Raw genomic sequence first — 22,301 nt, 5'->3', positions numbered from 1 at the left:
CCACATGTCAGCCCCTGGTAAATGGTACCCAAGGTACCCAGGGCCTTGTGACCAGGGAAGGCATCTAAGGGCTGCAGCACTTATTGTGCCACCCTCGGAGGCCCTGTACCCTGACACTCACACACTGCCTTTGCAGACTGAGTGCCTTGGTGCAGAACAAAGTAAAGAATCAACATGGCTCACATCCCTGCGTGCCATGCCTACAACCCACTGCCCTGGCATACATCAGTCACCCCTCTAGCTGGGTGCCCTATGCCAGTGGTGTACCCTACAGTGCCCAAGTCCATTCCTGGGCACTGTAAGTGCAGTGCTGCCATTAAGAGTATATAGTGCTGGGAGTTAGTCATTACGAACTCCACAGCACCATAATGGCTACACTGAAGACTGGGAAGTGTGGTATCAAACTTCTCGGCACATTAAACCCACACTGATGCCAGTGCGGGATTTAATGTAAAATGCGCCCCCTGAAATTCGACCAACCACTAGTGACTTGACTGAGTGGCTGCTTAGGCTGCCACCACCAGACATGTTTCTGGACCCCTGGGTCGAGAGCTCGCTGCTGTCGGGGGGGCCAGAAACAATGCACATCCTGGGACGAGGTGCTAAGCCTCCTCCCCCAGGATGGGCAGGGTTCACGAAGGAGAGACTTCAAAGGGCTGCCGCCTTTGTGAGCCTCTCCAGACCATTTGCTGCTTTCAGCAACTGGTCCCCACTGGTTCCATCCCCCACTTTTTGCGGGAGAACCGGCGGGAAAAACCAGTGAGGAAAAGAGGTGTGCCAACCTCTGCCAACTCCACCCCTCAGGTGGAGGGAGACGAGGTGAAGCACAACCTCGAGTCCCCGCCATCTTAAGGATGGGGGACTCAGCCAACCAGCGACAGGCTCCTTTCCCCCTCCCTCTGGAGAGTGGCAGAATAGGGGGTGTACCCACCCCAGGGAAGGGACCCTGCCCTTTACCTACCTGTAACGCCCCTAGATTTAGTATTTAGGGGGCACCCTGAACCTTTCTTCCTCGGATCCAGCAACCACAAGAAGAAAAGGCCGAAAGGCCGTGCAGAGCTAACAAGAGGACGACACCCACTGACTTGGCCCCAGCCCTACAGGCCTGTCTCCCCTCGAACCTGCTCCTGCGAAATCCCAGCGTTTCCAGCAGCCAGTAACCTCAAAAACCCCAGAGGACCTGCCTGCCACTTTCAAAACTGTTTCTACCGTGAACACCGGACGTGTTTGGACTGCAGCTTCTGGTGCCAGCCAGAAACCGCGAATCCCGCGCACTCTGCACCTGCCGAATCCGGCTCGAGTGGACAAATACTACGAGGAGGTTCCTCCCGGCGATCCTGACCCGAGATCTGGCGACCCCTGACCTGCCTCAAGCCTCTTGACGACACCTGCAGCCTCAATCCAGAGGACCTCCCGCGACCAGGGCGGGTAAGAAAATCCGACATCCTAAGGCACCCCTGCACCCGACTCCCCACGGTCTTGTGTGCCGAACCCAGCGGTGCCTAACCAGCCCTCAACATACCAACTTACCCCCCGAAGTCGTGGTCAGTCCTGGAAGATCCTTGTCCCAGAGTCTGCAGTGTTTCTTTTTCCAGGAGAATCTCCATTGAAATTAACAGGGCACCCGACCTCAAAACACCACCCAGCCGCCTTAGTGCTGCTGAGGGTGCGCCTTTGGGCTAACTTGGTCCCCAACTTGCCCTGAGCTTTACCCTAGGAGCTTTGCTCCCACAACCCCGTGGCCTGCTTGCCAGCAGCCACCAACCGGAGCCCCTCTATCCTCCATAGGATAGCATTGGGCCTCAACACTCTGTACACGGCCGCCCTAGTGCCACTGGGGGTGCAACAGTGCATCACTGACCCTGGGGGATCCCTGAGTCTTACCCCAGAACCCTAACTCAAAAGACCTATTACCTACCTGGAAACTGATAACCTCTTTTTCCTCATATAATAACATTGACACTTTTCCTCCCAAAAAGTTTCTAAGTGTCGACTTTTGAAAATTACAAATATTCCTTAAAAATCAGCCGAGTAACCAAAACGCATTTTCTCATCTGTTTTCAGGAAATGTCCCAGTGCTGAATCTAGGTATCCAGCACTGAGTAAGAAAAAGTATCGTTAACATAACTTACCTGCTAAGTGAATTTCCTCCCATAGGATAAAATTGATGACTCCATGTGAAAAAGTTTGTATCAACTTTTGAAATGCAATAATATTCTTTAAAAATCGTACCTCTAACTGAAACGCATTTACTCACCTGTTTTCAGGAAATGTCCCAGGGCTGAATCTAGGATCCAACCCTGTGTTAGTAAAAGTAATCCGAAAAGGAATTAACTGCATTTTACTTAAAAAGCCCATTCATTTGAATGTACTTTACCTGCAATGTGTTGCAAACTGCTTACTTAAAACTGTAACCAAAACCAGTACAAATTATACTGCAATTTTGAACTGTGTTCATACAAGTAATTGACTACTGCAAAGTATTTATATGCGTACCTGTGCCAGGCTTGTTTGGTTCTAGAAATAAAACAGTACATTTTTTTTTTTATACAAAACAATTGGCCTAGAGTTCAGTTCTTATGTGTGAATTCATTTGCTGACTGAGTGTGTACATCAAATGCTTTACACTGTCTTCTGATACGGCCTTGCTGCTCGACCAAGCTACCACTTTAGAGAGTAAGGTTCTATCTAACTTTAACCTCTGCCAAACCTCTGGAGACCCTTGGACCCTATACACACTGTACCTCACTCTGGTGCAGTATATATAGAGCCAGTTTCTTACACCATGGGTGCACAATAGCAATTTAGAAACTGGGTCTTGAGCCCCTCACCCCCCAACCCCCCAGCCAAAATGTGTAAGGACTTGTTCCAAGTAGTGCCAATGGACCCTATTGAAGGCCTTTTCTGCCCCCGATTGATGCTCTTTAGCTTGGAGCACCCACGACAGAGGCACAAAAGGTGTGCACATTTTGCCCGGAAGGTAATCGGATGGCTAACCCCTAATCTGCCATCCAAGGTGGCCTAAAAGCCACAATTTTTTAATACAAGTAATGAAATGAGGCGATTTTACCCTGGCAGACACCAAGGATTGTTTTATTTTTTTCGTGGAATGGGACGTCCTGCTCTGGTTTCGGGAGATGCCCCACCTCCTAATGTAACCAGCAGACTTCCTGCTCCTCCCATGGCACAGATTGTGAGGTTTATCCCTAATTTTTTTTCTACACAACCCAGGGCAGAAAGCTCCTAAATACAGTGGGCTGTTTTTGGAGTGGGCATGGCCGGTCTTGGCACCTGACCATGCCTTCATCCCTAAACCTACTACAGCCTTTCTGTCTTCCCTGTGGGAGAGCTTTAAGATTTACCTCGAATCCAGCCCTGTAAAAAGGGTAGGAGAGGCTGCAGAAAGCCCACTGGATGCAATTGATAGATTTTTTTTTTTATGGGTCAATTCTGTGTTTATTGTAGAAGCAAATCAGATGACCTACACAGCTGTCTGCCTACAACCCTGCGCTGGCAGTGTCTCCTAATCCAAAAACCAAACTCCTAAAACATCCTACATAATTTCCACATACCCCCATCACTCCTTCCATGATAGTAGTATAAGTGACCTACATCCTTGGTATGATGAGTTGTGCTGCAGACCCGAGTTAGCATGGGCAGTTACTCAGTCATCTGGGGCGGGACTGTTCCAGTGGCTGTTTGTGTTGAGGGGTGCAGTTGCAACAGCTTGAGATAAGTTGTGTAAGCCAATTAGGTGTATTTGGTGGTTCTAATGTTCATATATGGAGCTCACTGTTCAGGGTAAGTATCCTGCTTCAATTCCTGTGATAAGGATAGCGTTTCCATCCCCAAAATATATCATAGTTTAAGTAACCGAGCTGTATAATAGGGGATCCTATCAGAGTCCAAAGCAAAGAGTATGACCTGATGAGCTATCCCTAAAGCCAGGGCAATCTCTTCCCCATCCCCCCCCCCCCCCCCCCCCCCCATTGATCGCAAAGGGTTTGTCATGAGGTTAGGAAGCCCCAGTATTTGGCAGGAAACCTCTGTATTGTTGTATTTAAGGCCCCATCTGTCATCCAGGATTCGTGCGCAGTAGTGGACCAGCTTTGGGCAATGCCATATTAAGCACACTTATGTGCCCCTTCGGCTGCAGCCTCTCCAACACTCCTTCGTTCGCCCCTGGCACCAAGACGGGAGATGGACGGTAGTGAAGTATTGATAGGAAACATTTTATTTTATGAAGGGTTGGTGGCTGTCCTGGCATCGGACTTCCGCTCCACCTCTAAAGCCCCCAACAGTGTTTCTGCCCCACTGGGGCCTCAAGCTTTCCCATGGCAAGTTATAGGAGGGCTGTATTATTTGTAGTGTTTATCATGGGGATCTGGAGAAAGGAGGTAAACCCGTTACTTTCCTTAATTGCCTTGGTGAATTGCTGCAATATTTGGACTCTGGCTTTGCCAGCATACTGGGAACCCTACCAAGCCCGAGTGTTTATGAAGCCTCAAAACCCATGGAAATCCAATGTGGTGTGGCTCGCTTGGGAAGAGCACAGTGCCCTACCCAGAATGCCCTGTGAGTGTCATGGTATCGGTCTAAAAAGGCTACTTTTCTGAGATTAATGTGATTGAAAACTGACACTTTAAGACCATGCCCACAGTCTTAGCACCCTAGATTCTAGCTCTTCTCCTAATTGAAATGCTGCCTCCCACTTGTGGGTGGACATAGTGCATGTTGAAAGAGACCAGAACTATAACCATATGAAGTCCTCATCGACATGACCCAGTAGGCCACAGACCGAGCCCTGCAGTGAGGACTCCCAGGCAATGGTTCACAGTAGATCACATGACCCTGTCGGCCACAGCTGGAACACTGCAGAGAGGACTCCCAGGAAATCCTGCAAATGAAGGGAGATCGTTCACAGATCACATGAACCTGTAGGCCACAGGCAGAACACTGCAGATAGGACTCCTACTGTGAACCACTTCCCTTTATATGGAGGATTTCCTAGATCACATGACCCTGTAGACGGCAGGTAGAGCTCTGCCGTGAGGACTCCCAGGGAAACCTGCATATAAAGGGAGAAGGTTCACAGTAGATCACATGACCCAGTAGGCCACAGGCAGAACACTGTAGAGAGGCCTCCCAGGGAAACCTGCATATAAAGGGAGAAGGTTCACAGTAGATCATATGACCCTGTAGGCCACAGGTAGAACACAGCAGAGAGGACTCCCAGGGAATCCTGCATATGAACAAAGATAGTTCCCGGTAGATCAAATGATCCTGGAAGTGACAGAACACTGAGGCGAAGACTGCATATGAAGGCAAATTGTTCACAGTAGATCACATGACCCTGTAGGCCACAGACAGGGAGTCCTCTCCGCAGTGGTCTGTGAAATCTGTATATGAAGGGATATGGTTCACAATAGATCACATGGCCCTGTAGACCGCAGGCAGAACCCTGCGGAGAGCACTCCCAGGGAATCCAGCATATAAAGGGAGATTATGGTTCCCAGTGGATCACATGATCCTGTAAACGACTGAACACTGGGGCAAAGACTGCATATGAATGGAGATGGTTCACAGTAGATCACATGACCCTGTAGGCCACAGGCAGAACATTGCAGTGAGGACTCCTAGGAAATCCTGCATATAAAGGGAAATGGTTCCCAGTAGATCACATGACCCTGTAGGCCACAGGCAGAACACTTCAGTGAGGACTCCCAGGGAAACCTGCATATAAAGGGAAAAGGTTCACAGTAGATCACATGACCCTGTAGGCCACAGCTTGAATACTGTATAGAGGACTTCTAGGAAATCCTGCATATAAAGGCAGATGATGGTTCCCAGTAGATCACATGATCCTGTAAGCGACAGAACAGTGGGGCAAAGACTGCATATGAATGGAGATGGTTTACAGTAGATCACATGACTCTGTAGGTCACAGGCAGAAAACTGTGATGAGGACTCCCTGTGAAACCTGTATATGAAGGGATATTGTTACAGTAGATCCCATGGCCCTGTTGGCCAATAGCCTGCTTAAGTCATGCCACCAAAGAGTTAGGGGGCAGGCTCTGTAAAATCCTAGATTTAACAAACCCGTGCAGTTCAAAACCTACAATCTATAGGCTGTCCTAAAACGTCTCAAGAAGCTTTTTATCACAGATACTTAACCATGCTAAAGTAAGACCAAACATATCATTTTATCTTCTCCGCAGGGTACTTGACTAAAGGCTGGACTAATAGGTGGTGTTATTTGTTTTTATATATAATTTCAGACGGTAGAGATGCTTGCTGAACAGAGTGACGATTTCCTCTCTGTGCTCCCGCTAGACCTGGTCCAAGAGAATGTAGTCCTCCATGAGATACAAAGTAAGTCAACATTTGCTTCTATCTAAAGTATATTCCTATTTTCCTGTGATTTGGGAGAATGATTTTAATTGGCTCATAGACACATGTCTGCATTACTGAAAATCGGATCCAATAGTGGCTCTTACTGCACCAGTCTATGGTAGGATTTCAGAAATGACTCTTCACTCGCTTAATTAAATCTATCCCTCCCAGCAGCCAGATATCCGCTCTGGGCTTCAGCACACAAATCTAACCCCTCCTTAGTTCCTGGGTGTCTGTCATTGCCTTGCTGCCAGGATCACTCACTTCTTTTCCGTACTTGGTCGGTTTCCCACCTCGGCTTACTACCCTGCTCTCTCCCTTCCGGTTTTCAATCCCCCTTAGTTGTCAGGGTTTGCAGATAGCTTCCGGGTGCCACCCTAAGCATCTCCGATTAGAGCCAGTAATCGCCCCTTCTACCCTCCATAGTCAGCCATTCCATAGATCCATTGGTCTCCCACTGTGTTTGCATCTATGGATCTTAGTGCAAACTACAACCATGAATCCCATCATCCAAACACTCGCTTCCTTCACTGGATCATCTATGGATTCACTAGTACTGTTGTAAATGGCCACACTGAGTCTGTAACCAAGTCCAACCCTGAATCTGTAAATCGTTCCCGCCCTGAACCTCTAGCTAAGCTGGCGCCTGGCCCTCTAGGCCGGCTGGCGCCTGGCCCTCTGGGCCGGCTGGCGCCTGGCCCTCTGGGCCGGCTGGCGCCCGGCCCTCTGGACCCTCTGGGCCGGCTGGTGCCCGGCCCTCTGGATCCTCTGCGCCCGCTGGCGCCTGACCCCTCTGGGCCCACTGGCGCCTGACCCCTCTGGACCCGCGGGGCCGGCTGGCGCCCGACCCTCTGAGCTGGCTGGCGCCCGGAGCGTCTGGACCCGCGGGCTGGCTGGCGCCCGGAGCGTCTGGACCCGCGGGGCTGGCTGGCGCCCGGAGCGTCTGGACCCACGTGGCCGGCTGGTGCCCGGACCATCTGTAACCATGTCCAACCCTGAATCTGTAAATCATTCCTGCCCTGAACCTCTAGCTCAGCTGGCCCTCTGGGCTGGCTGGCGCCCGGCCCACTGGACCCTCTGGGCCGGCTGGCGCCCGACCCGCGGGGCCGGCTGGCGCCCGGACCGTCTGGACCCGCGGGGCCGGCTGGCGCCCGGACCGTCTGGACCCGCGGGGCCGGCTGGCGCCCGGACCGTCTGGGCCCGTGGGGACGGCTGGCGCCCGGACCGTCTGGACCCGTGGGGCCGGCTGGCGCCCGGACCGTCTGGACCCGCGGGGCCGGCTGGCGCCCGGACCGTCTGGACCCGCGGGGCCGGCTGGCGCCCGGACCGTCTGGGCCCGTGGGGACGGCTGGCGCCCGGACCGTCTGGACCCGTGGGGCCGGCTGGCGCCCGGACTGTCTGGACCCGTGGGGCCGGCTGGCGCCCGGACCGTCTGGACCCGCGGGGCCGGCTGGCGCCCGGACCGTCTGGACCCGCGGGGCCAGCTGGCGCCCGGACCGTCTGGACCCGTGGGGCCGGCTGGCGCCCGGACCGTCTGTAACCATGTCCAACCCTGAATCTGTAAATCATTCCTGCCCTGAACCTCTAGCTCAGCTGGGGCCCGGCCCTCTGGGCCGGCTGGCGCCCGGCCCTCTGGACCCTCTGGGCCAGCTGGCGCCCGGCCCTCTGGACCCTCTGGGCCGGCTGGCTCCCGGACCCCTCTGGGCCCTCTGCGCCCGCTGGCGCCTGGGCCCGCTGGCGCCTGACCCCTCTGGACCCGCGGGGCCGGCTGGCGCCCGACCCTCTGGACCCTCTGGGCCGGCTGGCTCACGGACCCCTCTGGGCCGGCTGGCGCCTGGACCCCTCTGGACCCGTGGGGTCGGCTGTCGCCGTCAGGCTGAAAACATTCCCCAGGTTGAACCTTTGCCAGTTAGATCAGTAAGCTGTTCTTTCCAGCCTATCCAGCATGAAATATGGCTCTCTATTAATGTTTGCCCTCACTCATCTTAAAAAGGTATCCTCTAGTGTTCTGCCACTGTCCGTTTCACATTATGCCTTTGCCACTGTCCCTATTTACCTGCAGCAGGTGGTTGTGATGATGCTTCTGAAAAAACGATCACCCTGTGTCACTGCGACCCATCCCCGCTAAAGGTTTAAGAAAAGGTGTGAATTCAGAACTCTGGAAGCTTCGGCAGTTCTGCTCTTGCTGAAGCCGGATTTCTTCCGGTCGCCGCATTTGAAGCCACCCTAGTCAAGGGTGTAGTCAAGCTTTGTATTTGTTTTCTACCTTTCTATTCTTTACAAGTTATCCATATTCTGCAGCAGAGTTCCCATTGGGACTGTCTCCAGTGCTTCCACCAGGCCTGATCTTACCGCCCTACATTAGCTTTCAGCACCAGAAGCATTGACTTCAAATCTCTCTGTATGGTGCGCAGGGTGACTACCACTCTTGCTCCCTCAAGCCCACAACTAAATGTAAGCCGTGTGGCCCCTCACGGGCCCAGTGGTCACCCTCCTTTGCTCTTGTTGAGGATAGTGAACCAGTCGAGGCGTCATCTGCTGCTACTTACACAAAGGACCCCCTAGTTTATAGATTCCATTTTGACATCTGGTGACCTATTGTAGTGACCTATTGCAGTGTCCTGTGTTCACTGACAGACCACACACTCATTCCCAGAATAAGTTTTATATAATAATGTGACCTATTTTGTTCTGCAGATAACATCCCGGACACTAGAAAGGCATTGACGGAAAATCCTTATCCATGCAGAATGTGCAGAAAGAGCTTTCACCATTTCGCCTCTCTTCAGTGCCACCGGAGAACCCACACAGGTTTGTTTACTTAACATAAAACGTGTCCAATCACCTATACTCCTAAAGCATAACACTGATCTCTCTTGTCCAAATCCCTCTGGATTCCTTGGATGTGACGTTTGAAGTCCATACGTGCACATGTATATACCTTTTTGAACTCACACCCTGCCCACGTTCCCCACTCTTTATTTTCCTTCTTTCTGAAGACTCCTACTCCTCTGCCATCCAGCTGCCAGAGCTCATCTTTTTACTTTTACCTTTGGTCTTTTTTCGCATGAACAGCTGTAATAATTTAAATGTTACCGTTCTACTTTAAGGAAAGTTTCGATCGGATCATCCATTAGTTTTGTTTTCAGTCTCCTTTGTGAAAGATCCCTGACCTTTAGGCTGTCTTTTTTCATCGTTTTGGCAGTGCTTTGCTATAAGAAAATGTTGCTTTTCAGCAGCTCTTGATGACTTTAAATAGCAGAAGTGCTTTAAACCTTATTTAGGTTGAAGCCTACAAGACTGCACAACTGCCTGGTTTGCTAACTCCATCTTGAGGACACTCCGAAAGCTTCCCTGGGAATGCTTTCTGCCCATTGCTTACCATTTGCTTTGTGGTTTGTAACTCCTGTTTCTTTCTTTTTGCTGGCTTTATTTGTTTTAGGCTGTCTAGCTTGAGTTCGTCCCTTCCCTTGCCTGATCCACGTTTACTGAATCCTTTGGAGATTTCACTTCTGTGAACAGACCTTTAAATCTTGTTCTTGTTCTTGTATTGACACTTTTGCTGTCCATTTAAACACAAAGGTCAAATGTCAGGCTCTGTCTTCCGAGGGAGCTTGGTGTTTACTTTTCTTTCTGTGACTTCAAAGTGAGAGCGTTTATAGGAATGCAGATTATTCTCCCCATGGAACCCGCTCGTGTCCTTCCTGTGTGCCAGTTTTCGAGGCTGGGACATAACCCTTGAAACAGGCCTGCGGGGAGGAGGTGCGTGCATATTCTGTGGCAACAAATATGTTGAGGTTCTTCTGTCAACCCACTGTTGGCTTTTGCTTAATGTGACTCTTGTGAATGTCTAATGATCTTTCTGTGTACAGTCAGTGAGTCCGAGTACCAACCCTTTTAATAATAACAAGCATTGGCAAGCCAAAAGGTGTAGCCTACACAACTGCACTTAAAGAGCAATAGCCTAATTATTTGCTACATATGCAGTAGCACTGTGCTGTAAAACATAAAACGAGGGGCGTAACACAGGCCCCTGCAGTGTGGGAGGGGCCCAAGCTCCATGGGCCCCCCCCCCCCCCCCCTCAGCACTGTACTCCAGCCGAAGAGTCCTGATTTAGCCTGGAGGGGGCCCCTCCACGTACCTTGCGGGGGGGGGGGAGGGGGGCCTTCGAGTTTATTACGCCGCTGCCTAGACCGCACAGATTACTGCTTTCCTGAGATCTACAAACAGATGCCCGGAAACAACTACATTATTAGCACTACAGCCTTCAACATCCTGCATATGTCAAAACATCGTTTTTATACTATTTGGCGGATGCGTGTGTTTTCAACAATGAAATAGGTGAACATGTTCCACTAAAACAGCAATAACCTACCACCAAGGCCGGCTTTAGCACTTCTGATGTCTGGTGAGACAGTCTACTTAACTTCACATACGCCACACTGCTCTACGCCACTCTACTCTGAAACAATCTACTCTGCCACTCTACTCCACTCCACTCTACACCGCTGTGCTTTACGCCACTACCCTATGCTATTGCACTTTACCCTGCACCACTCCACTCGACGCCACTTCTCTCTACTCTAAAACAATCTGCTGTACACCACTGCACTCTGCACCACTGCTTTCTGTGATGCGCCACTCTACTCTGCACCACTCAAAGCCACTACCTTGTAAACCACTCTGCTCTTCACCACTGTACTCTACTCTGCACCACTCAACTATACGCCACTACCCATCACTCTACAACACGCTAATCTATTCTGCACCACTGTACTCCATTGCACTGCACCGCTCCATTCTACCCTGAACCACTCCACTTCACTGTACTGTGAAACAATGCACTGTATGCCACTGCACTCTCCGCTACAGCACTCTGCTCTACGTCACTGCACTCTACACCACTCTGCTCTACGTCACTGCACTCCACGTCACTGCACTCTATCACTTTACTCAAAACCAATGCACTCTATGCCAATCTACTCTGCACCACTGTACTTCACGCCACTTGACTCTAGGCCACTCTACGACACTACACTCTGATACTCCACTCTGACACTCCACTCTGACGTTCTATTCCACTCTTAAACACTATTTCACTCTGACTCTCTATGCAACTCCCTCTGTACCACTCCAATCCACCTTACCTAATGCTATTCTATGACACCACTCCCCTCTGTGACACGTCCCTCTGACACTACGCCACTCTACTCTATAACGTTCCACTCTTCTCTATACCGTTCCACTCTCCTACACTACTCCACTCCATGCCGTCCCTCTCTGACAATCTACTCTGCTCTATGCCATCAGATTCTATAACCATCTAGACCATCTACTCTGCTCTACGCAACACCCTCTATGCCACTCCACGGCACGCTGTGCCCCTCTACTCCCTCCAAACCACTCCACTCCATGCCAGTCTCCTTTACCCCACTTAACTTGTAGCTATGCTGAACCGCAGCCATGCTGGTGTGCAACATGGCTAAAACATATTGGCAAAGCCAATCGCTCTTGCGTAGGCAAGACCTATTAGCTTTGCCAATGCTTATCTTCTAATTGACACTTTTCAGAGTCCGTGGGAGCCCAGGATCAGCAGACTAGTCAGCGTACATGCATGGCTGAAGATCTGATTCACAATGGCGGCTTAAACATAAAATGGTGCCGTGAATACTAACTTAACACGAGAACAAGGCAAAAACAAAATAGCAAAAACTTTTCATTTAATCACCGCGGGTTCAATAAAAGTCCATGGTAAGTCGCGGTTGCAATTTTAAAGAAGGACCAGGTGACTCGCCACAAGTAGGGGTGGCAGGGCAGGCCCCGAACAATCAGGGGAGCCCAAGAAATCAAGAGGACCTCGAGCAGCTCACCAAAGATGCAGGCCCACGGTGCAAGTGATGCGGTGAGGACGAAAATCTTGGTCACAGGAGATGCTTGAGGTGGGGGCTACTTGGAGCCCAAAGACCTTGGTTGAAGGAAGCCAACAAGCCTTTGCAACTGCAAGTCGACGCAGTGCACAGGGGTTTGGTTCCTGCAGCTATGATGAGGGATACTGGCCTCAAACTTGGTGAGAAGACAGGGAAGGCCTCGAGGAATGTGGAGAACCACCACCTGTGTTGCTGAGCCTTTCGGAGTCCGTCGTAGCCCATGATCAGCAGACCGGTCATCTTAGTTGCAGTGCCTGCAGATGGAGGGAAGTGGCTCCTTAATTTCAGGGGAGATTCCTTCAGGTGTCTTACATGCTCACAGGCCTTGGAAGGTTCCTGTATGGAGCACAGGCATGGACGTTGCAGCAGACGAGCGGGGCGACGAGATCATGAGCAGCAGGAGTCTTCCCAGTTGAAGCCTTGATACCCAGAGTGAAGTCCAGAGTTTCCAGACTGTGGAAGAAGTGGTGTCTTGAAATTAATCTTGTCCCACTGAGGAAATATGAATTTTATGGTCAATTGTGTCCCCTATCTTAGACCCCAACGGCTCCATGTACATGCTACAAGTACATGTATGTTCCCTCCAGTTCTAGCTATGTAGACGCAAATACATGTGCGTCCAACGTCAACATGTCCTCTTTCAGATCCGCCATGAATGGGTCAAATATTCCATTCCTAAATATGATTGGCCACCGACTTTATATGGTTCACTTTTCTAGTTTTACAGTTCAGGCGAGTAGGCCCTGGATTCTGTCATCAAGCCTTTTCCTGCTTCTGCCTCTGAAATACTCCAGCCCGGACCTGCATCCGTATCCATGAACTTTGTCCTACTCCCTGCGCGGCTAACGGTGCCTGACGCGGCCTGTTGCCTGCCAAAAAAACTGTATTCAGCCTTCAAGTTATCTGCTCCGCTCCTCACCCAATGCATTCCTGTCTAGTAGTTTAGGTAAACATCCTTCCAGCTACCGAGCAAAGAGCTTGGCCTCGCTGTCTTTTTGCAAGTAATTCATAGCCCCTGTTACCATGGAAGATTCCTGCCCCTCGCATCTCATGTAGACACATAGACGCTTGTACATGCACTAACAGTCAGTATAGAATAGATTCCGTCCGAGAAACCTTTACTTTTGGATAACACAGTTCCTTAAACAAAGATATTAGATACGATTTGGGATTAGGTTGATCTGACCCCCCAGACTTTTTGTCTCCACATGTAGAGCTAAATGTCAATTCCCCTTCACCCTCTAGTTGCACGTCAATCACACGTCATGCGGCTGCGCGCGCATCTCTGCCAAATATTTCTGCTGACACTGCAGGATTCTCTTATGGATCCACCCACTTGTGACATCATTTTAAATGACTTTTCTAGTATAAGCCTGTATTTACGCCTACTTTTCATTACGTGTGTGTATTCTTATCTGTATTAACAGCTGTTACGCCTCCTGCATCTGTCTTAATGCAATGCTTTTCTTATATATATTGTTACTTGTCAATAATGTATTGCCTATCCCTTCCTGAACCTTCGTGGTGATGGAATAAGATTGCCTAGTTCGAACTATGATTCCTTTGTAAGGAATAAAGCCCTTTTCAGAACCTCTAATACCACGGATTCTGCCTCTTATTTTGACTGAGTTATTCTTACTAGACTTTACCGCATAAAAAATAGTACAGGTAATTAAAATATTTACCACATAAATTGGCGCCCGAACAGGGACACTTTCTCATCTCACGCGCCGGAGGTGCGTTGCAGGCCCGGTCCCCTGCCACAGCTGAATGGACAAAAACGCGTACCCGCAGGATTTCCTGTATCTCCCTCCGGCCAAGCGGGGGTGACTGAGGCTGCGATCAACACCCAGACGAGGCGGTGAGAAGTGCGAAGTATCCCGACCAGAGCCTAGCTGAGAGAGCAAGATCCGAGGTATACAGAGGCCCACCAGGTTCCGAAGTTCCGAGTCGAGTCCAGTCCAGTTCAGTTCAGTTCCGAGGCCTTCCGTTCCGTGCTACCCGGTGAGTACCATTGCTGGGGAGGCAGTTAGACGTGCACATTGGGTTGTGCCGGTCCTGACGGGTTTGGGTACACAAATCCGGTCTGCACTGTTTTAGCAGTGTATCTGTACTGTTTAGCAGTATATCCAGTATGTTCATGTATATATAATTTAGTATTATCTAGTATTAGTATTATGTCAGTAGTTAGTTTTCTCATAATTATAATTGTTCGTTAAATGTTAAATGTTAAATGTTTTACTGTGTTCAAAAATTGTGGTATGAATGAATGTTCATTATTGTGTTTTTTCGTATTAATTGTGTTCAAGTCCAGTTCAAGTAAGAATCAAGTAGCAAGGTTTAAAAATGCCGTTCTTTTCAAAATTAAGACAGATCAAAACTAGAAAAGGAGTACTCGAAGAAGCTGTTCCCATTCCACCTAGGGATACTCCAGGGTATTTTATGTATCATAAACATGGCTTAGATGCCGTGTTATATCTTGACTTATGGGTGGACTACACCAAGGATCTAGCAGAAAGTCAGAGATGGCCCGCAGCTGGGACATGGGATGCAGATTGCATCATGAGAGTAGAAGAAGAATTATGGAAAAAGAAAGCCAGACAGTCACAGAAAGATGCCATTGAACTATGGCGTAAAGAATCGCATAGGCGCACAGAGAAAGCGCTCAGACTGGAAGAGAAAAGTAGGGAGAACTCAAATAAAGCCCGAGAAAATATGCTAATTGAGGAAGGTACCCGAGTAAAAACAGAACAAGTAGACAGGCAACGAAACACTCTTATGAATGGTATGTATCCTCTCTTGGCCGAAGGTTTACCAAAGGCCACCCCGGAAATACCGAAAGACTTACCGGCCCCATTACTCCCGATTAAAGCACATCCCAAGACCGCAAAGGATATTTTCCTTTCCTCCTATTTAGACGATGTAGCTCCCGAATATGTTAATGTTCCACCACACCCACCACCTGTCGATGGTGCTCAACGCCGAGATCATCCGGCCCCAACTCCGCAACCACAAACTCCTCCGCACAATCCAACTGTTCCTGCATCCACAGTTTCTACCTTACATCCCACAAATCCGTTTATGCCTAGCACCTCAGAAGGTGCGACAGGAGGTGCGGCAGCAATTTTCGCCACGCCACCATTACGAAGCAAATCGTCTCTTAGAGATTTAGCAAACCAACGTACACCACAAATAGCAACGTCCGATATGTTTAAGGAACATCTTATAGATTGTAGATATGATCCAGTGCCCGGTAAAAATGACAGAATGCTGCTATCATCACTACGTATACGACGAGCTTCATCGTATTGAACGACATTACCAGGAATGATTAAACATTTAGACAATATATATCGCTTTGTCCAAACAGGGCAAGGCCCTGAAAGTATTGACGAAGCCATGGAATACCAGAAAGTGGATGTACAGAGACTATTGTTACGCTTCTTCATAAACTGCTTGATCAGAGACAGAGATAGGTCCGAGGTAGATCAGGATGAAATGCAAGTCCTTACCAGATGGGGTCAGAATATATCAGAGGGAAAACACGATAAACAGACATGTATAGTAGCTATGTGCCGAAAGATCCGCAAGGAAATAGAACGAACACATAAAGCCAGATCGGAGGCAGACAAAACTGAATCAGAGGGAGAGGAGGAGGAAGAATCAGAAATGCCCACAGGACAATTAGAAACGATTGCTTATGTAGGTAGGGGAAGACCTTGTAACAATACCAGATACTTTAATGACCCGATACGTCCAGAATGTAACAGACATTTTCAAGCCCCTATGCTAAATGCGAAGTCCCCTGAACACTTATTCCAGGCGGCTGATAAATTACTCCGAGACCGAAGGGGGTATCATATGCTCGACTCTATGGATGAACAAGAATTGGCCAGGTCAGCAGTACAATGGGCTGACAGTTCTGAAAAATACAGTGATGATGCGTTAGCACACACGTTTTTGAATCTTACCCCAGAAGAACAGCGTTTAGCTGGTATATACATGATACAGCACCTCGTTATATTGTATAGAAGCCAACGTTCCGATCCTGGTCCCTTACCTGATATATTGATGGAATTACTCACGAATAAATGGAGAGGTTCGGGTACTGATTTAATTAAAGAAATTCTAGAACATCGACACCAGTACACTGTCTTCGTATGCCCAGAACATGTTTCAGTTCCCCCCAAGTTGGAAAGAAAAACGTATCACATAGACAGACAGAATCCCTTACGCGAAGTGCACCCAATCAGAGGCGAAGACATTACTTTTAAACGCGTGTTTGTGTACACGCCCATAACTAAAATTGAATTATTAGAAATGAAGAAAGTGGTACCTAGCCATGACAAAGACCCAGCAGGTTTCCACCGTGAGATAAAAGACATGTTACTCCTGGGAGAGTATACTTATCCAGACATTATGAAAATATTAAAAGTTTTATTGCCTGCCGGTATTTACGAGAAACTCAAAGAAAAGAAAAGGAATGGGAGGTGGGAGACCAAAAGATAGATTGGACAGCATTAGAAAACGAAGAAAAAGCCCGAGCTGCAGGTTCAGGGCTTGGGGAAAAGACTACAGCATTACCAGGATTATTAGTGCAGGTACTACCACGTCTATTGACTACGAAAAAGGAAGACTGGGGTGCAATTTCAGCCTGTAAACAAAAACAAGATGAAGACACTAGTGATTTCTATTCCCGATTTGAGAAATGTTTTGGTATTAATAGTGGCATAAAAGCAAGTAGTGAGCCGTATCCACATCTGTTTGTGACAAAATTAGTTGAGAATTCCCTGCCCCAAGTTAAAGGTAGAGTATTAAAATTCGAGAGTACCTGGCAAGGTAACACACCGTCACAGATGTTACAAATGTTACAATATCATCACAATAGAATTAGAGAAGAACAAGAAAATGAACAAAGACGTATGAAAGACACGAAAATGAAAATGCTTGTTGCGCAGTCAGTTCCAGCTGATGGTCATAAAAGGGGTACAACACAGTCCAATGATTCAGTAGATCCTGTTAGAGGAACATGCAACTATTGTAAACAGCCAGGTCATTATATACACGATTGCGCAGTTCTAAAACATAACATCTCTACGGGTAGAACCAAGGAGAGACCACGTCCGCCTAGACAGGATCAGATCCAACAACAAGTACCTCAGAATACACAGTCTATGCCAGTTCCACAACAGAACGCACCACAACCACAACAACAACTACAACAACAGCCACAGCCTATTTCTGCAACACAAAACACGACACAACAGATGTACCAGTATGCACAAAATGACTATCCAGAGTATCAGCGCTACACATGAAATAGCCTAGAGAGGGAAGTTGGCCCACCCCTTATTGAGGTTCCCGTAGATCAAGAAGGTCCTTACGTACAGAGTCAAGTATTAGGGAAAGACAGAAAGTTTCTACTCGATACAGGGGCAAGCAGAACCACTATCCGTCACAGCGAAGTCCCAGGGGTACCCCTCTCAGGCTCACAAAATATTTCCCTTGGTTTTTCAGGAAAGCCCACTATTAATGAAGTATCACAACCGCTTGCATTATCGGTCGGTCCATTAACACGGACTACAGATCTATTGCTCACAAAATCATGCCCAGAAAACTTGTTAGGTATAAAAACATTGAAAGCTCTAGGAGCTGTAATATGTTGTTCTCCGGAAGGAGTACGACTATTTTTGCGTGACTTTAAAGGTCACTATGTGTCTAGAGACATGGATCATCGGTTACAGAATCTACCCACACATTTATGGGCACAAGGCCCCACTGACGTAGGTTGTATGCACATTACACCATATCGAGTTACACTCAAAACAGGAGTAGTATTACCACGAATACGACAATACAAGTTACCGCCAGATGCTGTTGTGGCTTTACTGCAAATCATTGATGAGCTCATTGCACAAGGAGTGGTTGCAGAAACGGACTCCAATATATGCAATTCCCCGATAATTCCGATTCTTAAACGAGATAAGGGTACCCAAGCACACGTTAAATCAAAGTTAAGACGGTCAGTATATACATAAACAAATAACACAACGTAGATCTTCGTTTCTTTCTTTTGGGTTTCTTCGGTTTATTGTTCTTTTCTCAAAGTGTATTTCATAGTCTTCAAAACGTTCCCAAGCCAACACGTGTTTCGTCGCCTTTAGTAGTTTTTTACATGCGACTTGTTCACGGCTAGGTACAAATTGATACGGTAATTACATTAATTAATATGTTATTACAAGATGCAAACATTTGTTAACAGCGTAAACAAATGTGCTCCCAGGGTAGGTGTGAAACTATGGGTAAATTTATCCATAGATGGTATCATCAGGCTATAGTGTACTATCAAACACCGTGAGGTGTGGTGAGCACTAGCCATATCATATCAGTTGGTGATTGCCAGATCTCCTACAGACTAACGTGTGAGTGGTATATGTGAAACAATCCTGTGTGTACCGGAACTTTAATCCAGTCCGAATTTAATCCAAAATCGCATGCGGTATGAACAGTCCATTAAGGTAGAAAGTAAAATAAGTGTACAGACTCTTATTGTAAAGATTCTTTATGAGTAGAACTGTAAAGTGTGCCAAATGGAAAAAAGGGGGGGTGACGCAAATAAGACAACTGACCTGAATACGGTTTAGTATGCAAAGTCTGTAAAAGTATAATCAAGCAAAGAGAAGTGTCAAAATGGTAACTATATAGACACTTTGTCAAACGTTTAAAAATTGAGAAGTTTATGTCTAAAATCATATACATACGTCTAGTATGACGATAATTCCAGGTCATACAATCCGACGACGAGGGAGGGGGTATTTGGTCAATTATATCCGAATGAATTGTTATCACATTTCCGCATGTGCCCCAAATCTGAGCACCACGTCTGTAATAGAAAGGTAGAATGTCTAAGTAAAGTGGACAGCCTAACATAAATGGTCCGTTTATCCGAAATTACATTACTATGGCAATGTCGAGATAAGCTATGTGTAGATTTGTGAGGTCGGTTATTAATTTCTATCCAAAAAAAAAAAAAAAATTCTTAAACGAACTGATCCAAAGGCACCACCAGTATATCGATTGGTTATTGATCTGCGAGAATTAAATAAATGCATTGTACCACAATACCCTGTGGTCCCAGATATCTCTTCATTGCTAACAGCCATAGATTCAGAAGCAACGTTCTTTACTGTAATTGATCTCAAGAACGCTTTCTTTAGTGTTCCAATTGATCCGGAAAGCCAATATTTGTTCGGATTCAGTTTAAATGGACGAAGTTTTAAATTCACACGTGCACCTCAAGGATTCACAGAAAGCCCCAGCATCTATAGCCAAGCACTGAAAAGAGAACTTGACAGTATCCACATGCCAGCTAACACTGCCTTGCTTCAATATGTCGATGATCTGCTGATCACCGCCCGAAGCGAACCTGAATGTGAAAAAGCATCACTGACGGTTTTACATTTCCTAGCCGACAAGGGGCACAAGGTGTCCCCTTCAAAGCTGCAATTCTGTGTCCAGCAAGTTGTGTACCTTGGGCACTTGCTGTCCAAGGGGGGAAGACAGCTTACACCCGACCGTATCCAGTTAATTGTTAACATGCCGACACCCAAGACACAAAAGGAGGTACGGGCATTCATAGGCCTCACTTCGTACTGTAGGCAGTGGATCCTTCAATATGCATTTCTAGCAAAACCACTCATTCAGTTGACAACACAGGAGGCAGCGACATCAACTGTCCTCCCTTGGACTCAGGAACATACGCAAGCTTTTGAAAACTTAAAGAAAGCTTTGTCAAGCACCTGTTTTAGCAACACCATGTTACAACAAACGTTTTACACTTTTTGTTACAGAACGAGAAGGTACTGCTTTGTCAGTACTCACGCAGGAACAAGCAGGATCACATAAGCCATGTGTTTATTTTTCCAGTACATTAGATCCCGTAGCTCAGGCTCTTCCTGCGTGCCTGAAATCAGTCGCAGCAACAGCTTTAGCAATCCGACAAAGCGATGCCATAGTGTTAGGACATCAATTGACAGTACAAGTACCACATGCAGTAGAGGTTCTCTTGAACCGGACCCAAACACAACACTTGACCATAGCAAGACTGACGGGTTATGAATTAACATTGTTCCAGCCACACATAGAAATCAGACGTTGTAGTACATTAAATCCTGCCACACTTTTGCCAGTAAGTGGAACAGACCCATTGGCACATGATTGTATTGAAGTCATCACTATTACGACGAAACCCAGACAAGACTTGACAGATATTCCATTGTCAGATCCAGACCTGACATTGTATGTAGATGGTTCATGCATGAGAACAAGTACAGGAGAGTTTGTGGCCGCTTATGCAGTCACAACAGACACTGAAGTTATTGAAACAAATTGTATCGATACCTTGTCAGCTCAAGCAGCAGAGCTCATCGCTCTGACACAAGCCTGTATTCAAGCCAAAAATAAGAAAGTCAACATATACACAGATTCACGTTATGCATTCGGAGTCGTCCATGACTTCGGCGTACTTTGGCGAGAGAGAGGTTATTTAACTTCTCACGGTGCCCACATCCAGCACGGTCCCCTTATTCAAGCTCTGTTAGATGCAATACATCTGCCGACTGCAATATCGATTATGAAGTGTAAAGCCCATACAAAAGTGACTGACATTATTTCTCAGGGTAACGACCTAGCTGACAGAACAGCTAAACAGACTGCTCAGAATCAGACTCATACAACTGACACGACAAAGACAATAGTTCCGACAACAACACGCTGCATGACAGTTAAGGATCCTGCCCTTGATGTAATTGACATACAGACACATGCTACACCAGAAGAAATAAAGAAATGGACTGAATTAGGAGGGATCCAAACGGATCAAGGATGGATGACGAAGGAAAAATCTATATGGTTTCTTCCCGACTCCATGGTTCAAGTCATCATTAACACAATACATAGTCCAGCGCACCTAGGAGAGAAAGCTATGCTAGACAGTATTCAACACATTTGGTTCAATAAACACTTGCGAACAGCAGCTAAACAAAGTGCGTACCTGTATGATTTGCTGTCAGTTCAATCCAGGAAAAGGCGTACCTGTAGAACAGGGTGGATTTCAAACCCCAGATCACCCTTTTGAAGTCCTCCAGATGGATTATATCCAGATGGAACGATGTCGAGGATTCAAATATGTCCTCGTAGTTGTGTGTGCTCTTTCCCGATGGACAGAGGCGTATCCCGTCTCAGATTACACTGCCCCGACTACTGCCAAACAGTTAGTTCGAGAATTCTTCCCACGGTATGGTTTGCCCCGTGTCGTGTACTCAGATAATGGCCAACCGTTCTCATCCGAGCTAATGAAACATGTTTCACTTTTGTTAGGCTATCAATGGAAATTCCACTGTGTCCGACATCCCGAGGCAGCAGGTCTCGTGGAGCGGCATAATCAAACTTTGAAAATTGGACTGTCCAAAGTATGTAGAGAAAAAGGTGTGGACTGGATAGTAGCCTTACCAGTTGCGCTCTTTTACATGAGAATGGTAGCACACTCTCGAACAGGGCTATCCCCGTATGAGGTGATCTTCGGTAGACCACCAAATATGCGGGGGACGCCTATACCCCGTAAAATAACTGATGTTGATTGTAATATGCTGACAGATTACCTGGCTTCCTTGATGTCTGCACTACAATCTTGTCGTTCACAGGTAGCTGCAGCTTTTCCCGATAACACTGAGGTGAAGCCCCATGACGTGGTTCCGGGAGATCTGGTATTGATCAGGAACTTCGACAGAAGGAACCCGCTGGAGCCTCGCTGGCATTCGCCTAAACTCGTCTTATTGACCACAAGGACAGCTGTGAAGATTGAGGGACGTAAAGGGTGGTTGCACTCGAGCCATATCAAAAAATTTCATGGACTATCATCCGACTTGAATTATCCGCCCTGCATTCCCTCACAGACTGACTCGAAACTCCCCCTGGTTGAA

At 47.6% G+C, this 22,301-nt stretch overlaps 1 protein-coding gene across 1 annotated transcript in view; it reads left to right on the top strand.

Moving 5' to 3' along the window:
* The window catches only part of LOC146863519 (uncharacterized), a 155,170-nt gene that overhangs the window by 71,854 nt on the left and 61,015 nt on the right, over positions 1-22,301 (top strand). The window contains 2 exon segments of the mRNA XM_085642961.1: positions 6,279-6,372; positions 9,091-9,204. Coding sequence (XP_085499087.1) covers positions 6,279-6,372; positions 9,091-9,204 — 208 coding nt within the window.

Source organism: Triturus cristatus, chromosome 2_2 (assembly GCF_964204655.1).
Source record: "Triturus cristatus chromosome 2_2, aTriCri1.1, whole genome shotgun sequence".
NCBI lineage: Eukaryota > Metazoa > Chordata > Amphibia > Caudata > Salamandridae > Triturus > Triturus cristatus.
The sequence above is the reverse complement of the archived record's forward strand: the minus strand, read 5'-3'. Positions and strand labels throughout refer to the sequence as shown.